The 16,731-nt window shown below is 43.1% G+C and overlaps 1 protein-coding gene across 5 annotated transcripts in view; it reads left to right on the top strand.

The window, feature by feature from the left end:
* The window catches only part of Ctnnd2 (catenin delta 2), a 795,501-nt gene that overhangs the window by 459,754 nt on the left and 319,016 nt on the right, over nt 1–16,731 (top strand). For all 5 annotated transcript variants that reach the window (XM_070042191.1, XM_070042192.1, XM_070042190.1 and 2 more), the window contains one exon: nt 10,561–10,755. In XM_070042191.1, the coding sequence (XP_069898292.1) occupies nt 10,561–10,755 (195 nt within the window). The remainder of the gene's footprint in view (nt 1–10,560; nt 10,756–16,731) is intronic.

The raw sequence follows: 16,731 nt of genomic DNA, 5'->3' as shown, positions 1-16,731 counted from the left end.
TCAGAAAATCACAACCAACTTTAGAGGAAAACTGCTCGCTGAAGCCTGTTTTTGTTGGGTTAAAACCCTTCCCTGTCCATACACTGAGAATTTCACTTACTACTGCCCATTCTCTTAGGGCAGAAACCAGTCACCCAACTGCAAAAGTTAACTTTTCCAGTGAATTTGAAGATCTCATCTTACTTGCCTTTCTACAGCAACTACAAGGATGACCTAGGTCTCTATTCTTTTCCTGGAAATCCCCCTCATCATCATCATAATTAGGTCTGGAACAGACTGCAGATGCCCTGTTCAAGTATTGCAGGGATGGTGTCTGGCAAAGCAGCTGTCCAGAAATAAAATGACCCTCCTTGGATTTTATCCCATGTTGATACAGAAGGATATCTGTGTGAATGTGAGGCTTGCCATTAAAAATTCTGGGAAGTGCCTAATTAATAAAGTGCCAAATTATAGATTCCCTTGCATGAGTCGTTAATTAGGGACATAAGAAGATAGCAGTGAGCCAAACTCTTGATCGCTGCAGCTTGGAAGGAGAGCTGTTTTAAAGCAAACTATAAATGCTGTTCCCTTCTCAATATTGGGAATATAGCTTACATGGTAGAGGGCTTGACTAGCAAGCGCCCCTAGTTCAAAACCCCAGTACCAACAAAAAAGAAAATGCCCTCCCAGGTAAAATTTAGCCTTCCTGGATTAAGCTTCATTACATTCAGATGCTGAAAGACTTAATTACAAGTGTGAAATCCCATTATGTCACCCTCTAGTCAAAGGCATTGCTAGTCAAATTCTGTATCCTTCCTTGTTTCCTTGTGCCTGCTTTCACTGAGGAGAGTTCAGTGTCTGTAAATTCTTGATGTCTTCATCAGCCTAACACTGTTTTAGAAAAGGATGCACACTTGTGACTGCTGGGTCCCCGAACACCCAATGTGGGAAATCTGGGGACCCTCCCCAGCTCCAGAGCAGCTACTCCCCTTACAGACATCACCCTGAATGCAGCCCGAAGACCTTTTCCTGAAACTTCCAGAAGGGAAGGGACCAGGGGCAGGCAGAAAACATGCTGAAGTCTAAGCATGGCCACATCCAGTGACGCTGCCCCTCCCCCACCCCTGGGCCCAGGATTTCCCAGCAAAGGACTAATTGCAGACCTGACAGAGTATGGATGCTTGCTGCCAAAGCAGTCTCTTCCCTTCCTTGCCATCAAGGATATTGCCACCTTTTCTTGCAAATATTAAAATCTCCCTCCAGCCTCCCTTTCCCTGCCCTCCCCCTCCCCACCTACACTCAGGAGGGGATGTCTGTGGGGGTGCGCTGAAGCCTACTGAAGTATAAACCTTGGCATGAGTTCCTCAACGTCCTGCATCTTGTCACACATCTTGTCACCTTTGGTCCTGACCATCCAAGCCAAGTGGCTTCTTAGAGGTGCAACGAATGATTGAACTACTTTATTCTCCTACCTTTCCTTGAGATCTTAGGCTGCAGTGTCCCTTTACATTGGCAATCTTAAAGGTTGTCTTCCAAATGCATTTCCCTCGGGTGGAGAAGCACTGAGCTGCTTTTGCAGGTAGGTGCACTGGCCAGGCGGGGAACTAAGTGAGAACCTGCTTCTGCAGAATCTCCCAGAAACACGTAATCATCGCACAGTTGTGCCAGCCCACCTGTGTCTCCCTGGCAGGGACTCTCGTCCACCTTGCCTGCTCAGCAATCCTTTACCTGGCCATGCAGAGCTGAGGTCAGACTCTGTGGTAGCCACACAAGGCTGGAAAGTCAGCATTGCCAGCACTGTCTGTGTGTGCCGGGCACAGGCTCGGGCACCTACTGCGGCCTCAGCTGCATAGCCAGCATCCAGCTAGAAACTCCGCCCAGGCCTTTGTGGAGAGCACTGTTTGCTCAGTAAGGCAGGAGAGGCTGTGGCACTGAAATGTCAGTCACCAGCCATCCAGAGGGGTGCCCACATAGAAGTGCCCCAATCACCAGGGAGGTATTCATAGCCAGAGGTTGTCTTCACAGTCAGACCATTCATATGCACCTGGCATTTTGAATAACACCTCTCCTCTACCTGTCTCAGAGACACCTGACGGGCACGGGATGGGCCATCCACCACTCCACCCGGTGTTTCACCAGACAGATAGCTCCCACAGGCTCTTCATTCTCTCGGAGCTGGGAGTGAGCTGGACATAATCCATAGCCTGTTGCATCATAGCCAAGGTGGCAACTGTGGTCTTCTGTGAAGAAACCATCCATTCTCAACATGAAAGATAGCAGGGTCCATGGACTTGGCGTTCCATGGCCAATCCTGTCACAGAAAGAACTGAAGAAAAGAAGTCTTAGGTTTCCTAAAAGACTGGGAAGAGATGCACAAGGCCATCCTTTTTGCAGGATGAGGTCCTATGGGCCACTTCCTGTTGTAGGATCCTCACCTGTGATTTGGCCATTCAATAATTCTCTCCAAAGAAAGTATTTGAATCACAGTAGATGGCAGTATTCATTTGGAAAATAAGGTTTAAAACAAGGTTTAATAATTATAGAAAATTATATTACCAACCCTTTCAAGAAAACTCAAGGAAGAAATCCTGTGTTTAGTTCTCCGTCAGAGATGATATGCATAGCGAGTGTTTTAGCAGCAAAGCTGTCCTGAGTTAGGATAAAATATGAAAATCGAGGGTTTATGAAATAGATGAAAGGAAAGGGTATTTTTTGTTTCCAGAAGCAGAGTGATCATGCAATAATTTTCCATCATCATGGTGGCATTATTAGGTTAGGATGCAATTTTGTCACCAAATGCATACAAGTTCATAATTGCCCTTGCAAACATCAGTATGAAATACAGCTCTCCGCCTATGTATAAAAATGTATCCCTATAGTTCTCCACATTTCTAACCACATGAAATATGATGTCGAACAAATCCAATGAATCCGTGCTCATTTGCAAATGAAATCCAACTCATAAACTTGACTGGGAAGACACAGAAATATTATGGAGTCCTTTAAATACTAAGATTAACTTTTGAATTAGCCTAAGAATAGGAAGTAGATTTGGGACTTTAATGTAAGTCTAGAGCAAAATAAATCAAGAATAAATTACAGTGTACAGACAGAGAAGGAAGGGGAAGGGGAGGAAGGACGAGAACATGGAGGAGGAGGAGGAGGAGGAGGAGGAGGAAGAGGAGGAGGAAGAGGAGGAGGAGAAGGAGAAGGAAAAGGAAAAGGAGGCAGAGGAGGCCCAGTGAACTTCTGTCCCTTTCTGTGTTCCCAGAACAGCAGCATGCAGTGCAGCTTTCTTAATGCCTTTAAAAAAATAAAATAAGTATGGCATAGGTTTTTAAAAAGTATCTTTAAGTAGTTGTACAGAGATTTAAATCCAGTATCACAGTTTATGAGCACAGTGCATCTTCATCCGTATCACCCCTTGAGTCATCCTCCCCCCAACCCCACCCCACCATTCGCACATCTACACATTGAATATTATGACTGCGTTCACCTACCCTTGCCCCCTCTATTAATGCATGTTCTTTTTAGTTCTGTTTCACTTGATGAGACTTTTCTCAGCTCTAAATATAATATTTATTTTTCTCATCTATTAATGTAGTATATATTTAAGAAATAATACCAAGCTTTATTGTTAAGAATGTTTCATGCAGATACCACATTCCCACCCTACTCTACCCAGGAGCTTAAAAAAAGACATCAAGCCAGACTTTTAAGGTGATCAAAGTGAACAGAGTAGCAGTCAGCTATGAGGCTGCTGACTACACTACGCGCACAGTCCACGCCTCCCAACCACGTGCTCAGTGATGCTCCCACTGAAATGAGGGTTCCAGCCAAGCAGACCGCATGGGGAAATCCTGTGTCCATCCCGGGCATGCTCTTCTCTATCAACATTTGCTTTGACCCTTCACAGATACAATCATTGCATCAATAAGAATCGTTGCATACTTTTATTGTGCAGTTTGAATTTCTAGATCCTACTTTGGACTGCACGGCACAGGAAGTCTCCAGCTTTTTATTTTCTTCTGAACATACTTCTTCGTCTCAGAAATGAGATGATCTTTCTTTGCTTCCTGTTCCATGGTGTGTTGTCTGCTTGCTGCCTGGAGACTCTTTCTTTTTCTCTTTCTGCTGCTCTGCAAAGGAGCACTTGATACAAATGGAAACTGTGAAGAGATTAATTAAATGGAAAGAACCTTTGCCTAATAGTGATATTTTAAAATGAGAGCAGGCAAACATTTGTAAAATAAAACACAGTTAAAATTTGCATTAGAAAGTCATAGATCATAAAAAATCAAAATAAGAAGTACAGATGTGTCTGCAAGAGAAGCACATGGGGCTGCTTTGTTCTGTTTAATAAAATAATCCGCACGATGTGGTAGCAAATGTTGTTTAAATAAAGCAAGAAATAATAACTAAGGTTGTAACACCAGATCTTATATTTTTCTCAATCTACTTGACCTCAAGGAGAGCGGCTTTGACTAGGACCCTGCCTGAGCATCAGGAAACCTGGGGTCCCCTTAAACCACGCAGAGTGTACCCTACCCTGGCTGACCAATGGGATCCTTTGAGGTTGAATCTAGAAATCTGTGCTTTCACACATTCCTGGTTCACTGGGGGAGGGAACTAAGATTTGGCCAGCAGCAATACGGTTGTAATGCAAAACCAAAGTGATTAGTGGGAGATAAATCGCCAGCCCTTCTACTCTCACCAGGTAGTTGTAAGAGAGCAGATCACCTACTGAATGTTTCAGGACCCTTCAAGAAAATTAGGATTGCTGTGATTGTGAGATGTTGAGTTGAAATAATATTCAGTCCTTGCAATCAACTGAAGAGTTGAAATGAATCCATGACGATATTCCTGTGACTAATGGTGTCTCTTTTGAAAGACAGCATGGATTAAGTGGGCACTAATAAACTCTCCTTTATAACTATTCTGAAATAAGTCTCTTATGGAAGCCCTTTGCTATAGCTGCTGATTCTCTGTGAGAACATATGACATAATTTCTTCCTCTGGTATGGCCAGTCTCACCTCAAGCATTTCTCTTAACTAAAATGTCCAGCACCCCATCCCCCACCCCACACACATATTCTCTCCCCTCATTTTTGTTTACTGTCCTTTATCTCCAGCTGCCTGAATGTGAGCATGTTCAGATTTTTCAAGGTCAAGTTCTTTGTCCTGAGCATCCAGGGTCCTCAGCTGCTAGAAGTTAACTGCCCATTCAGGAAATGTGTTGAATGAATTAATGAATGTATCTATTGTCTATCAACAGAGTTTTGTTGGTCCATATGAACCAAGCGATAAAATCTGGTACATAGAAATTTAACTGCAACCCTCCCCAAATACACAGTGTTACATTTTGTTAGTCAAAGGTAAACAAGGCATTTTGGATTCTCTGACTCAGTAAAAATATAGGGTGGAAGACGGCAGACAAGCCTAGAGACACTTTTTAGCCCTTTCTGCTTTGTTTTTTCTGTTTTAGAATGTCCGGCATGCCTACGCCTGGCTTCCTGCTCGTTGACAAGAGTTTGCTATCTAAATGTGAAGGCTTAATTTAGGCCCTATCCTGGTCTAAAATTGAGTCCATGTTCTTCATGGTTATCCTCAGTATTTTCTTTTCTTTTGGACTTACTTCATTCCTGTATTCTTTGCAGTTATTCGTTAAAAAGATTTCTTCTCTCTCTCTCTGTCTTTTTTTTTTTGTTAAACCCGCATGTGAGATTTTTTTTTCTGCCATTGGTGGGGCTTGAACTCAAGGCCTGAACACTATCTCTGAGTTCTTTTGCTAAAGGCTAGTGGTCTATCACTTTGAGCCACAGCTCCAATTCTAGTTTTCTGGTAGCGGATTGAAGATAGAGTCTCACAGATTTCCCTGGCTGGCTTTGAACAGTGATACTCGTATCTCAGCCTCCTGAGTAACTAGTATTACAAGCACAAGCCAGTGGTGCCTGGCTTCAGTTGTTTCGCAAGCAAGCAAGCAGGCAAGCAAGTAAAGAAACAAATGAGGGAAGGAAGGAAGGAAGGAAGGAAGGAAGGGAGGGAGGGAGGGAGGGAGGGAGGGAGGGAGGGGGAGGGAGGGGAATCATAACATTTTGCAATCATATTTCACAGAATCATCAGAAAACTTTTTACCAGTGAGAATAAATCAAAATGAAATCTCAAAGTTCTTTTTGCCATTTGAATAGTCAACATTAGGAAGAATTTGATTATTTTTTTAAAATGAAGGGTATATGTGCATGAGATGATATCATTTCTTGAGTCTAAACTACAGTGACACAGGAACACCTATTTTTATGTTGTTTTATCAACTGCAAAGGACTTTTACATGTGATCACTCTTATCTCTGTCCTCCAAAAATATCCCAGATTATACAAATGCTTAGATTGTCATCTTTTGTTTTTTATACTTGAGAAAACTAGGGATCAAAAAATTTGTCTTAGTTTACCCATCTGACTAGAGACAGATCTGGGGTAAAAGTCAGGTGTCTTTATTTCAAGTTCACAGAGCAAAATTCACACACACACACACACACACACACACACACACACACACACACACACACACACACACACACAAGTAAAATTACAAAGAACCTGCGATACTACCTTTGGCGTCAAACCCTGATATCATGCTTCTACATGGCATTTGCATATGTCCATGACACCCAGGGAAGAGGAATGGCCCCAACACAGAAGTCAGGGTGGTCTGAGGGCTCTGTTTTTTAGTCTACACAACATTCTGAGCCTGTCAGATCTCTTGCTCCCTCTCTGTCTTTCTCCACACCACCACAGCAGAGCATTTAGGAGCTGCTTCCATTCTGAGCCAGCCTAGCATCTTTCCAAACCAGCCACAGCAGAGGGGGAGGGCAGGGTGGGGATGGCTGGCTGCTAATAGTCTCCTGGATACAGCAGCTGCTCCATCCCGGTTGTAGATTAGCGTGTAGACTGTGCCCCTGAGCTGCTGGACTGCTGCGATCTGTGGACTGCCCAGGGAACACATGGAAGGATTTTAGTTTAAATTATGAAAAATCTTGGTTGAACCTAGTATTTTTTTTGATCAAAAAGTAACTGTAACTGCTGTCTAACCAAGGATGGACTGAATGGCCCAAGCATTTTTGTTGTTGTTTTGTATCAGTCCTGGGGCTTGAACTCAGGGCCTGGGGTGCTGTCCTTGAGCTTCTTTTGCTCAATTCTAGTGCTCAGTCATAGGAGCTATAGCTCCACTTCCACAACTTTCTTTTTCTGTAAGGAAATTCTAGGGTCAGAACTCAGGTCTTGTACATGTGAGGCAGGTGCTCTGTTACTTGAGCCACACCCCCTAGCCCTTTCGCGCTGATGTTACTTTTCAGATAGGCTCTTCTGCTCTTTGCCCTGCTGAGAATACCCACATGACTGGAGTTAGAAATATGTGCTGTCATGCACAGTTTATCGCTGAGTTCTTGTAAGGAACTTAGGGATTTGTCAGCAAACAGAACATAATGTTGAGAGAAAAATCCTACTAAAAAGCAGTCATTTTCTTGGAATGAGAAGACACACACACACACACACACATACATATGCACACATATGTATGTTTATACACTTTGTATATATGTATATGTATCTATGTCTTCTCATTCCAAATACATATATAAAACATATAAACTACATTTCTATTTATATGTAACACACATATAAGTATATGTGTGTATAACATGCATATAAATATATACCACATACACATGTGTGTATTCATGTATGTACACACACATATATATGTTAATGCACAACATATGGTGTTGGTGCTAGAGACAGATCTCAGGGTCTATCACTTGAGTCCAGGCCATTTCTTTGCATTGGTCATTGAAGGTAGGTCTTACTTTGTGCCATAGTGGCCTGAGCTGCAATTCTCCAAATTTTGCTTCCTTGCTTCACTGGAGATGATGGGCATGTACCACTGTACACAGCCACTTTGCAACCCCCATAGTGGGAATAACAGACACAGAACACCACACCTCACCATTGTTAGAGAAGGAGTCTCTTAACCTTTCTTTTTTTTTTTTTTTTTTTTTTTTTTTTGTCGGTCGTGGGGCTTGAACTCTGGGCCTGAGCGCTGTCCCTCAGCTCTTCAGCTCAAGGCGAGCGCTCTACCACTTGAGCTACAGCGCCACTTCCTCTCTTAACCTTTCATACCCAAGCTGTTCTCCAAGTGATACCCGAATCACTGCCTCACAAGGAGCTAGGATACAGGCTTGAGCACCTGAGCCTTGCTATGATCATATATTGTTTAAAATCAGTCTCAACATCTTGAAAGTATGATATTCACAAAGATAGACTTGACTTTAAGATTCTTGCTCCTTGCCTCTGACTCTTGGTTATTAATTTTATGACTAGTATTACTGAAAATTTTCTAATACAAATTGAATGCTTGTAACAGGAGGATCTTCACATATCACTGCTTAAATTAAAAGTTCAATCTGGTCTGTTCTTTGCTTACCATTGGATATTTATCAAAACTTAGAATAAAGGAATGATGATAAAGTTCCTGCGGTTACCATTATGCTTAACTTTTATTTAACTATTTGACATTTGAACGCAATCACTGTCTCCTTCTTTCTACTCTTTTGAATCCTTAACAATATTCTCAAAACCTTCAGGCCTAAAAAATTGACAGCAAGACCTCAAGGCATAGAGTAGATGCCTGGGAAAATCTAAGCTTGAGATAATAACCAGTGATGTTGACATTTGATAAATCAGCTGCAATGAACCTAATTATGCAAAACAGGTATTTGGAAGCGATCATTCATCACAATGCTATATAAATCAGAGATTATTTCATTACCAGCAAAGGGAAGGTGGGGATCTCGGCTGCGCACTTCTTCCTTCCCTCACCACGGGCAGTGTGTTTGAGTGAGAGTAAATTCGTAGAGCTCTCACGCTGTTCCCACCACTCATCAGTGCTGCTCTTGGCTGAGTTACATTCGAAGAAGCCTGTGCTACTGGTGCTGGTGGTTCATACCTGTTTTCCTTGCTCTCAGGAGGCTGAGCTCTGAGGATTGTGGTTTAAAGCCAGCCTGGACAGAGAAGTCCATGAGATTCCTATCCCCCCAAAACAGCAAAATTTAACAACCAAAAAGCCCCAAAGCTAAGGGAAAGTGAGAAGCCCTGAGTTCAAGTCCCAATACTGGCATCAAAAGAAAAAGGGGGATGCCAGGCACCAGTGGCTCACGCCTGTAATCCTAGCTACTCAGGAGGCTGAGATCTGAGGATCGCAGTTCAAAGCCAGCCGGGGCAAGAAAGTCTATGAGACTCTTATCTCCAATAAACCACTAAAAAACAGGAAGTAGTGCTTTAGCTCAAGTGGTAGAGCATTAGCCTTGAGCTGAAGAGCTTAGGGACAGCGCCCAAGCCCAGAGTTCAAGCCCCACGATGGACCAAAAAACCCCCAAAAAACAGTATTAAGTAATTGCCCAAAGGAGTTTCGATTTGGTGGGTCAGTTTCTGATTATCATGCCTTTGTGTTGATGTTTTCATCATTCACTGCCATGGCTCCAACCCCACCCACCCCTTCCATCTACCCGGTTCTGTTTTCACATACATACATCGAATAAAATGACTGTATTCACCCACCCGTCCTTCTCCATTCTTCTGCTGCCCTTGACCCTCCATACATAATGCACGGTCCATCTTTCTGGTATTGATTCCTTGTGTTCAATTGTTAGTCATTCAGAGGTGTCAGGGAGATGCTGTGCCTACCCAGTGTAGCGCATACTTTAGTGGAGGTGTTTGTGTACAGATACAAATGCCCCTGTCTATGTTTCTTTAAGGAGCATTCCAGTGGTCATCTCCAACCACCCTTTTCCCATGATGTGCAATGAAGTGTCCCAAGTCAGGGTCCACAAAGGCTGGAAATCTGTCTGATTTCAATCCCCCAGCCAACAGTAAGCCCATTAGTGACGTCTACTGGTACATTTTCCAGAGGGGGAGAGATGAGTGCACATACTTGGATTTGGAGAGTGAGAATAAAGGAAACTATGGCCCAGAAGTCTTGATCTTTAGCTTCTGTTTCCCTCAGAGGTTTAGCTTGTTAGATGCTCAAGCATTTTGACTTATCTGTTGTCCTGGGGGGGAAGGGGGCGGGAAACGGCTAAAAGGAAGAATTTCCAGCCCACTGCCCAGCAGTCAACCTGAAGATGGCTTTGCCATTGTGTCCTCTTCATTGATTCGTCACTTAAAATAATCCCGGTAGTACAGTTTGTGGTGTGAGGTCGATGTTGTAAGAGGCTTTTAGGATCGTTTGTCCGCCGACTCCTTTGGTGAAGAGGCCAGTCGCACTCATTCTGCTGTGGTCTTCTGCTGCGGGGATTTCTTTCAGCACCATTGTCATTCCGTCGTGACATCACCTTGGGGAGCAAAACCAGGCAGCTGGATGTGCTGATAAACTGATTAGCCAGATCATGGCCACCGTTGGGGATATTCACCTGGTTTTCTGTGAATGTCAATCAACCCGACCCTCTCTTCTCTGACTTCGAAGCGTCTTGGATAAACCGCGTTTGAATGTTGGTGGAGCCTTCATGTCCCTCTCCTTCATTTATTGCAGCTGGGTCCCGAGCCTCCTACAGCAGCCAGCATGGACACCTGGGCCCCGAGTTGCGGGCCCTGCAGTCCCCGGAGCACCACATAGACCCCATCTATGAAGACCGAGTCTACCAGAAGCCCCCTATGAGGAGCCTCAGCCAGAGCCAGGGAGACCCTCTGCCGCCAGCACACACCGGCACCTACCGCACGAGCACAGGTGTGTAGCCAATGCCTCCCTGGCCTTCCACAGGGCGCGGGGCTTGAGGATCCAGTGAAGGTGTGTGTGCGTGAGTGCGTGTGTATATGTGTGTGTGTGTGTGTGTGTGTGTGAGTATGTGTGTCCCCATGTCCACGTCCACTCTTCCCATGATGCTTCTAGTGCCAATGACCATCGATGCTGGAAGAGCACAGTGGTACTCTAGTTTCCCTAGCTGGAGATATTATGAAGTGTAGAGTTAAACAGAGGGTTGTGAGGTGGTTTTGTTACACAGGAAAGTACAAATGAAGATCAACTAATGTTTTATACATCCTTATTAATTTATTTAGTGACTATACACACTCTTAAGAAAAGTCATTATATATGACCAAAAATGCAAATTTCTGATCATGGTAAGTGCATTTTAATGGTGTAGTTACCCATTTCGTGAGCTTGGGGTAGGAGGAATAAAAGTGTAGCATATTTTGAAAGGCACACTTAGAATTAGCCGCATACATATTTGTAGGTTGAATCAGGATGTTTCCAGTTGATGCTCGGCTCAGATGCTGGCAGTTGCTTGTGATTTAGTCACTGTCTGGCTCTCCTGTACTTTGAATTCTACACATCCAGGAGTCTCAAGAAGAAAGACAGCTGTTTCTGCCCTCTGTAGCTCTCTTAGATATGAAAATACAGTAAAGGCATGCTGGGAGGTGCGTTTAGGACAAAGCCTCAGGCTGCTGATGGCACAGGTGGTATTTCTGTTTTAAGGTGGTGTGTGTTGCTTCTTCTTTCCTTCTGAAGCACCTGCCCCTGGCAGGGATGAGATCTGGAACAGCACACGCTGCTTGGCCCAGAGCTCTGCCACCTCACGATATTGTAACTTGTCCTGATCACTAAGTGCAGGAACAACGTGGTTAAAATGCATTATGATAACTAAATTACATGACTGAATCAAAACAAGCTGATTTATACATTTATAGTTGCTTATTGATATTTACGGGTCAGTATTTCCCTCCTTCAGGAGAAGGAAGGCACGAAACATGATTTTTTAACCTCATAAATATCATGCCGTGTTAAGAAGACATGGCTTGTTTATCTGGGCTTAGATAATAAAAACAGAACCTGCTTAGTCTAGTCAGCTTTCTCTCACCTTCGTCCTCCTAGACCAGACACACTCTGCTCTGGAGTTGGACACCACTGAACACTGAATTTTCTTTATAGGAACCCCTTGTAAGGGAAAGAGGTAAAACCCCAGTGACATTTCAAACCTAATTTGAGTGACAATGAGAACAAAAGGGATTAATTGATTCTCTGTTCCATATTCATATGCCGTTAGGATTATGGCTTAATAAACTTCTAGGGGTTTGATGAAAAGTTATTCATCATAAGAAAGAAACCTTAATTTATCTATGTCAGATGAAGCCCAGCAGAAGGCATTCCCACTTTATAAGCAGAACACAAGGAGAAAATCTAAGCCTGGGTCAGCAAACAGTAGCATACTGACCAAAGCCAACTGGTACCTGTTGTTGTGTGACTTGAGAACTAAGATTGGTTGTAAGATGAAGAGAGGAATCCTGTGTCAGGGTACAAGGCAACGATAAAATTCAAACGTCACTATCTGTGAATAACAGCCTCAGCCGACTTTGGGTTCATATTTGTACCCGGAGCTGCTTTGCTCTGCAGCGGCAGAGATGAGAGGCTATGACAGAGACCATATGGTTGGCAAAACCAGGAGTGTTTCTTGTCTGGCCCTCTGCTGAAGTTTGCCAGCCCCTACCCCATGCTGTCCATCACTACTCATCCCAAGCAAACAGGTGTCTTCTTTCTCCCTGAGAGTGCGATTCAGTAGTAGCTGCCACGGGAATCCGCCAAAGCTGTGACTTCCAAAGGTGTAAGACCCAGGCCACCCTGCACCTTTGAACTGGAGGCAGTTTTGAGGAACTATGGTTTCTATAATACAATGGAAATTTCTAAAACTTCAATGGATTGTCTATCAGGAAAACAGATGGTGTAGGAAACGCCACCTCATTCCAGCTGCTAAGCATAAGCCATAGCTCTCTCCCCTGCACCTGTCCACACCTGACTCACTTCCTGTCCTCACACCACCTCCTAAGCCCAAAAACTAACTCTACCAGAGCCAGCCTGATGGAGAAAGAAGGGCTGAGGAAGCTGCCATTCACACCTTGAAGACACATCCAGGCTTAAAATAGGCATTCTAATCTCTTAGAAGAAGAGGACAGGTTTTAACCAGGACCCGAGACTTGCGGTGCTCAGGGCCACTGGCTTTCAGCCTACTGGTGGCTGAGGTGGTCCGGGACACTCTCATTATTGTTCTGCCTCTGAGTGATAGGCCACCAGCTGGACCAACTTCCATTCAGTTCCCAAAACATTTCAGACAACGCTGCAGGGAGATCGGAAGCCCATTATGTCCCATCAGCGGATCCCCTTATGGGAATGAAGACAGATGTCAGATGGGTGCTTGTTGCAGAGAATCAAGCTTATGACTGAGGTTGAGGCTTTTGAAACAATAGCAAAAGCATGCAGCACTCTTAGGGACCATATTAAGTACTCTGAGATGATTTACTAATCCCAGAACTACCTTACGGCCAAGACACTACTGTGAAGCTTGTTTTATAGATCAGAAAACCATGGCCCAGAGGTAATGAATGATCTGCGCAGAGTCACAGTTGTATGGAACCCGGCTTGAACAATTGACAGTTTTGCCCTAGTTCCTGGACTTGTTGGACTCTTTCTTTGTAGCTATCATCTACTTTCACCTGTGGAGTGGGATGGCTTTGTACATCACACATCTGCTGCAGAAACAGTATGTGTGAGACACACTGGAAGACCCAAGGGAGCTTGAAGTCTACGCTTGACCTTGAATATGTTTGTTTAAACAGTGCTCAGGAATAGTGCTCAATAACAGAATAGTCCATTGATAAGGTTCAAAATTGTAAGAACTCATAGTGCTGTGCAAATGAGTAATGAGGACAGTGTTCATTAATATCTATTCGGTAAGCATAGCCTTATCAATGATGCAATTAGCTTTGTCTTGGAACATATTCTATGATTCCCTGATGATATCTAACCTTCTGCTTTGTATCACATCAAGAAGAAGAGCTATCTTGAAAAGTATAATGGCCAAGGATTAGAAGTCAACTGAATACTGAATAGGTTGTAGTTTATATAACTTGCTCATAGGTTTTACCACAGAAGGGTTTAGTGAAATACCAAAAGTTAGAATTTAAGAACACTGAAGATGTCAGAGCTGGGTATGGTGGTGTGTACTATAATCCCAGCTATTCTGTATATGCAGGTAGCAGGATTAAGGTTGAAGGCCAACCTGAACAAAGTTAGTGTGAGACTTTCTCTGAAAAAAAGAATGAGAAACAAAAAGGACTGGCATATGGCTGAAGTGGTTGAGAAAATAATAAAAAATAATATGCTAACAGGAGATAATACTACTATAGAGCCATTATCAGTGATTAGCGGGTTGCCCCTTAACACTTCTTTCTTTTTCTTTTCTAATAGGGAGCAGGCAGTACTGGGGTTTGAACTCACACTTGTTAGGCAAGCACTGCTGAGCCACACCCCCAGTCCTGTCTTTTGCTGGTTATTTCTGAGATAGGGGCTTATCTCCTGTGCCGATGCACACCTGGACACACACCTGTCTGAGGCTTCCAGTGTAGAGAGGATAGCAGGAACCAGCCATCTTGTCCAGCTCTTCACTGAGACGGGGATCTCACAGTGTATTTTACAGGCTGGTTTTGAACCGATATCCTCCCAAGTTTTGACTCCCAAGTGGCTAGGATGATAGAAATGAGCTACTGCCACCACCTGGAATGCCTGTTTTCTAGAATAAGAAGCACCAATGATTCCAGGCTGTGCTCACGACTCTAGGGGCCTTTCCCAGGTCAGGTACTTGTTTGAACAGTTTAGCTTTCTTTTGGGATTTTGTTTTTTAGCAGGTAGATTTTTGAACTCATAAAGAATATAATATGCCACATCATATACCCCATAACCACATACTGTCACATCCTTGGTATAAAGTCATTTACTATTCAGAAAGATGGTGCAGAATTTTTTTTTCCAGCAGTCATTTCTGTTCTGCAAACAACTGGCTCTTACACCCAGTTCTCTGGCCACCTGTTTGAGCTTCCTGAAAAGCTACGGGAGTGCTGCATCCCAGTTCACACTTTACAAGGGCTGGGCAACCAGGAAGCCTGCTCATGTGATGCTGGACGGCCTTCCTGCTTGCCTATGTATGACATTTGCTCTGGTCCCTTATTGCAGCCCAGGTAGCAGAAGTGAGTCTGCCATGGATACAGTAGCGCCTCCACACACCCATCCTATTTCCATTTTTGGTGGAAAATGCTTTCAAGGGCTTTTCATCTAGCTCCATTGGGGTTTTAATTGAAGGCGCTTTTGCTACACATCTTTTGAGAGGAAAAAGCCAAAGAGAATGATGGTACAGACTCTGAAGAATATATATATATATATATATATATATATATATATATATATACATATATATATATACATATAAAATCTACTTATTTTATATATATATAAAATATATATTTTATATATACATTTTATATATATTACATATATATAAAATAAGTAGATAATTTGTTATTCATATATATTCATATATATACATGAATATATACACATATCTAGCAAATTATCTACTTATAATGGATTTAACCAGTCACTTATATTACATTATTATTTTTGTTATTGTTGGTTGTGGAGCCTGAATTGTGGGCCTGGGCGCTTGAGTACTTCAGCTCAAGGCTAGTGCTCTACCACTTGAGCCACAGCGCCACTTCCAGCTTTTTTTTTTTCTGTTTATGTGGTGCTGAGGAATCAAACCCAGGGTCTCATGCATGCAAGGCAAGCGCTCTACCACTGAGCCACCTTCCCAGCCCTGATATACCACATTAATTTTTAATCTTCCATGCCGAACAGTACACTTCAAAGTGTGTGGACTGTATTTACTAAGCATGCTCTCAAGTTGAGTGTTCACAGAAGAAGAAATGAGGTAAAATAGGTTGAGGCTGGGCGCCGGCTGGGGTCTGTCACTTGGGTGGTGGGTTGATTGTTGTTTTGGTACTGGGGTTTGAATTCAGTGCTTCACACCTGCTAAGCAGTTGCTCTACTCCTTGAGTCACACCTTCAGATCTTTTTGCTCTAATTATTTTTGAGATAGGGTCTCACTTTTTTTTTTTTCAGAGCCATCCCGGACTTTGATCCTCGTATTTATGTTTCCTGTCATAGCTAAGATGACAGGCATGCACCACCATGCTCAGTATTGTTTTTTCTGTTGAAATGGAGTCTTTCCAACCTTTTTGCCAGGCTGATGTGAAACTCTAATGCTCCCAACCTCTTCCTCCCAAGTAGCTGTAATTACAGACATGAGCCACCAGCACCCAACAGGGCTGTTTCCTCCTGGCTGGGGCTACCCAGTTTTTCCTCCCTGCTCATTGGTAAAACTCTTCTGCTGGTGAAAGAGGTACAGTCCCTGCCATGGAGTCATGAAATGACATTGTACGCAAAAGCTCTTCACAGGATGGCCGTGCTGAAGTCCATTGTTATTCATTCTTTCCATCTATCTAGGTAATGTAGGCTCTCCCTTTCAGAACTGAAAAATGAATAGACGATGTTGGAAGCCCACGTCCTTACCCACAGCAAACTCACACACATACTAGATCAAAGGCAATCAGGATGGGCAGCATTGACTATACATATAAATATGTATAGAAGAATACATGTGTAGAACTAAATATGTGTATTTTTCTGTGTTCTGTTTTATACATTTCTTCACACTTAAATTTTTGAGCCAGATTCTACTAATCTGCATGACTGTTACAGTGTATAGATAGTCGGGTTATTAATAAAAAAAGTAACAATTCTTATTGTAACAATTATTTTTGTTGCTGTTGTTCATTTATATTACTTAATGAAAGCCTCGCATTCCCAATTCTTTGAGAA

Source organism: Dipodomys merriami, unplaced genomic scaffold (assembly GCF_024711535.1).
Source record: "Dipodomys merriami isolate MVZ:Mamm:240054 unplaced genomic scaffold, mDipMer1.0.p SCAF_32, whole genome shotgun sequence".
NCBI lineage: Eukaryota > Metazoa > Chordata > Mammalia > Rodentia > Heteromyidae > Dipodomys > Dipodomys merriami.
This window is presented reverse-complemented; position numbering and strand designations above follow the sequence as displayed.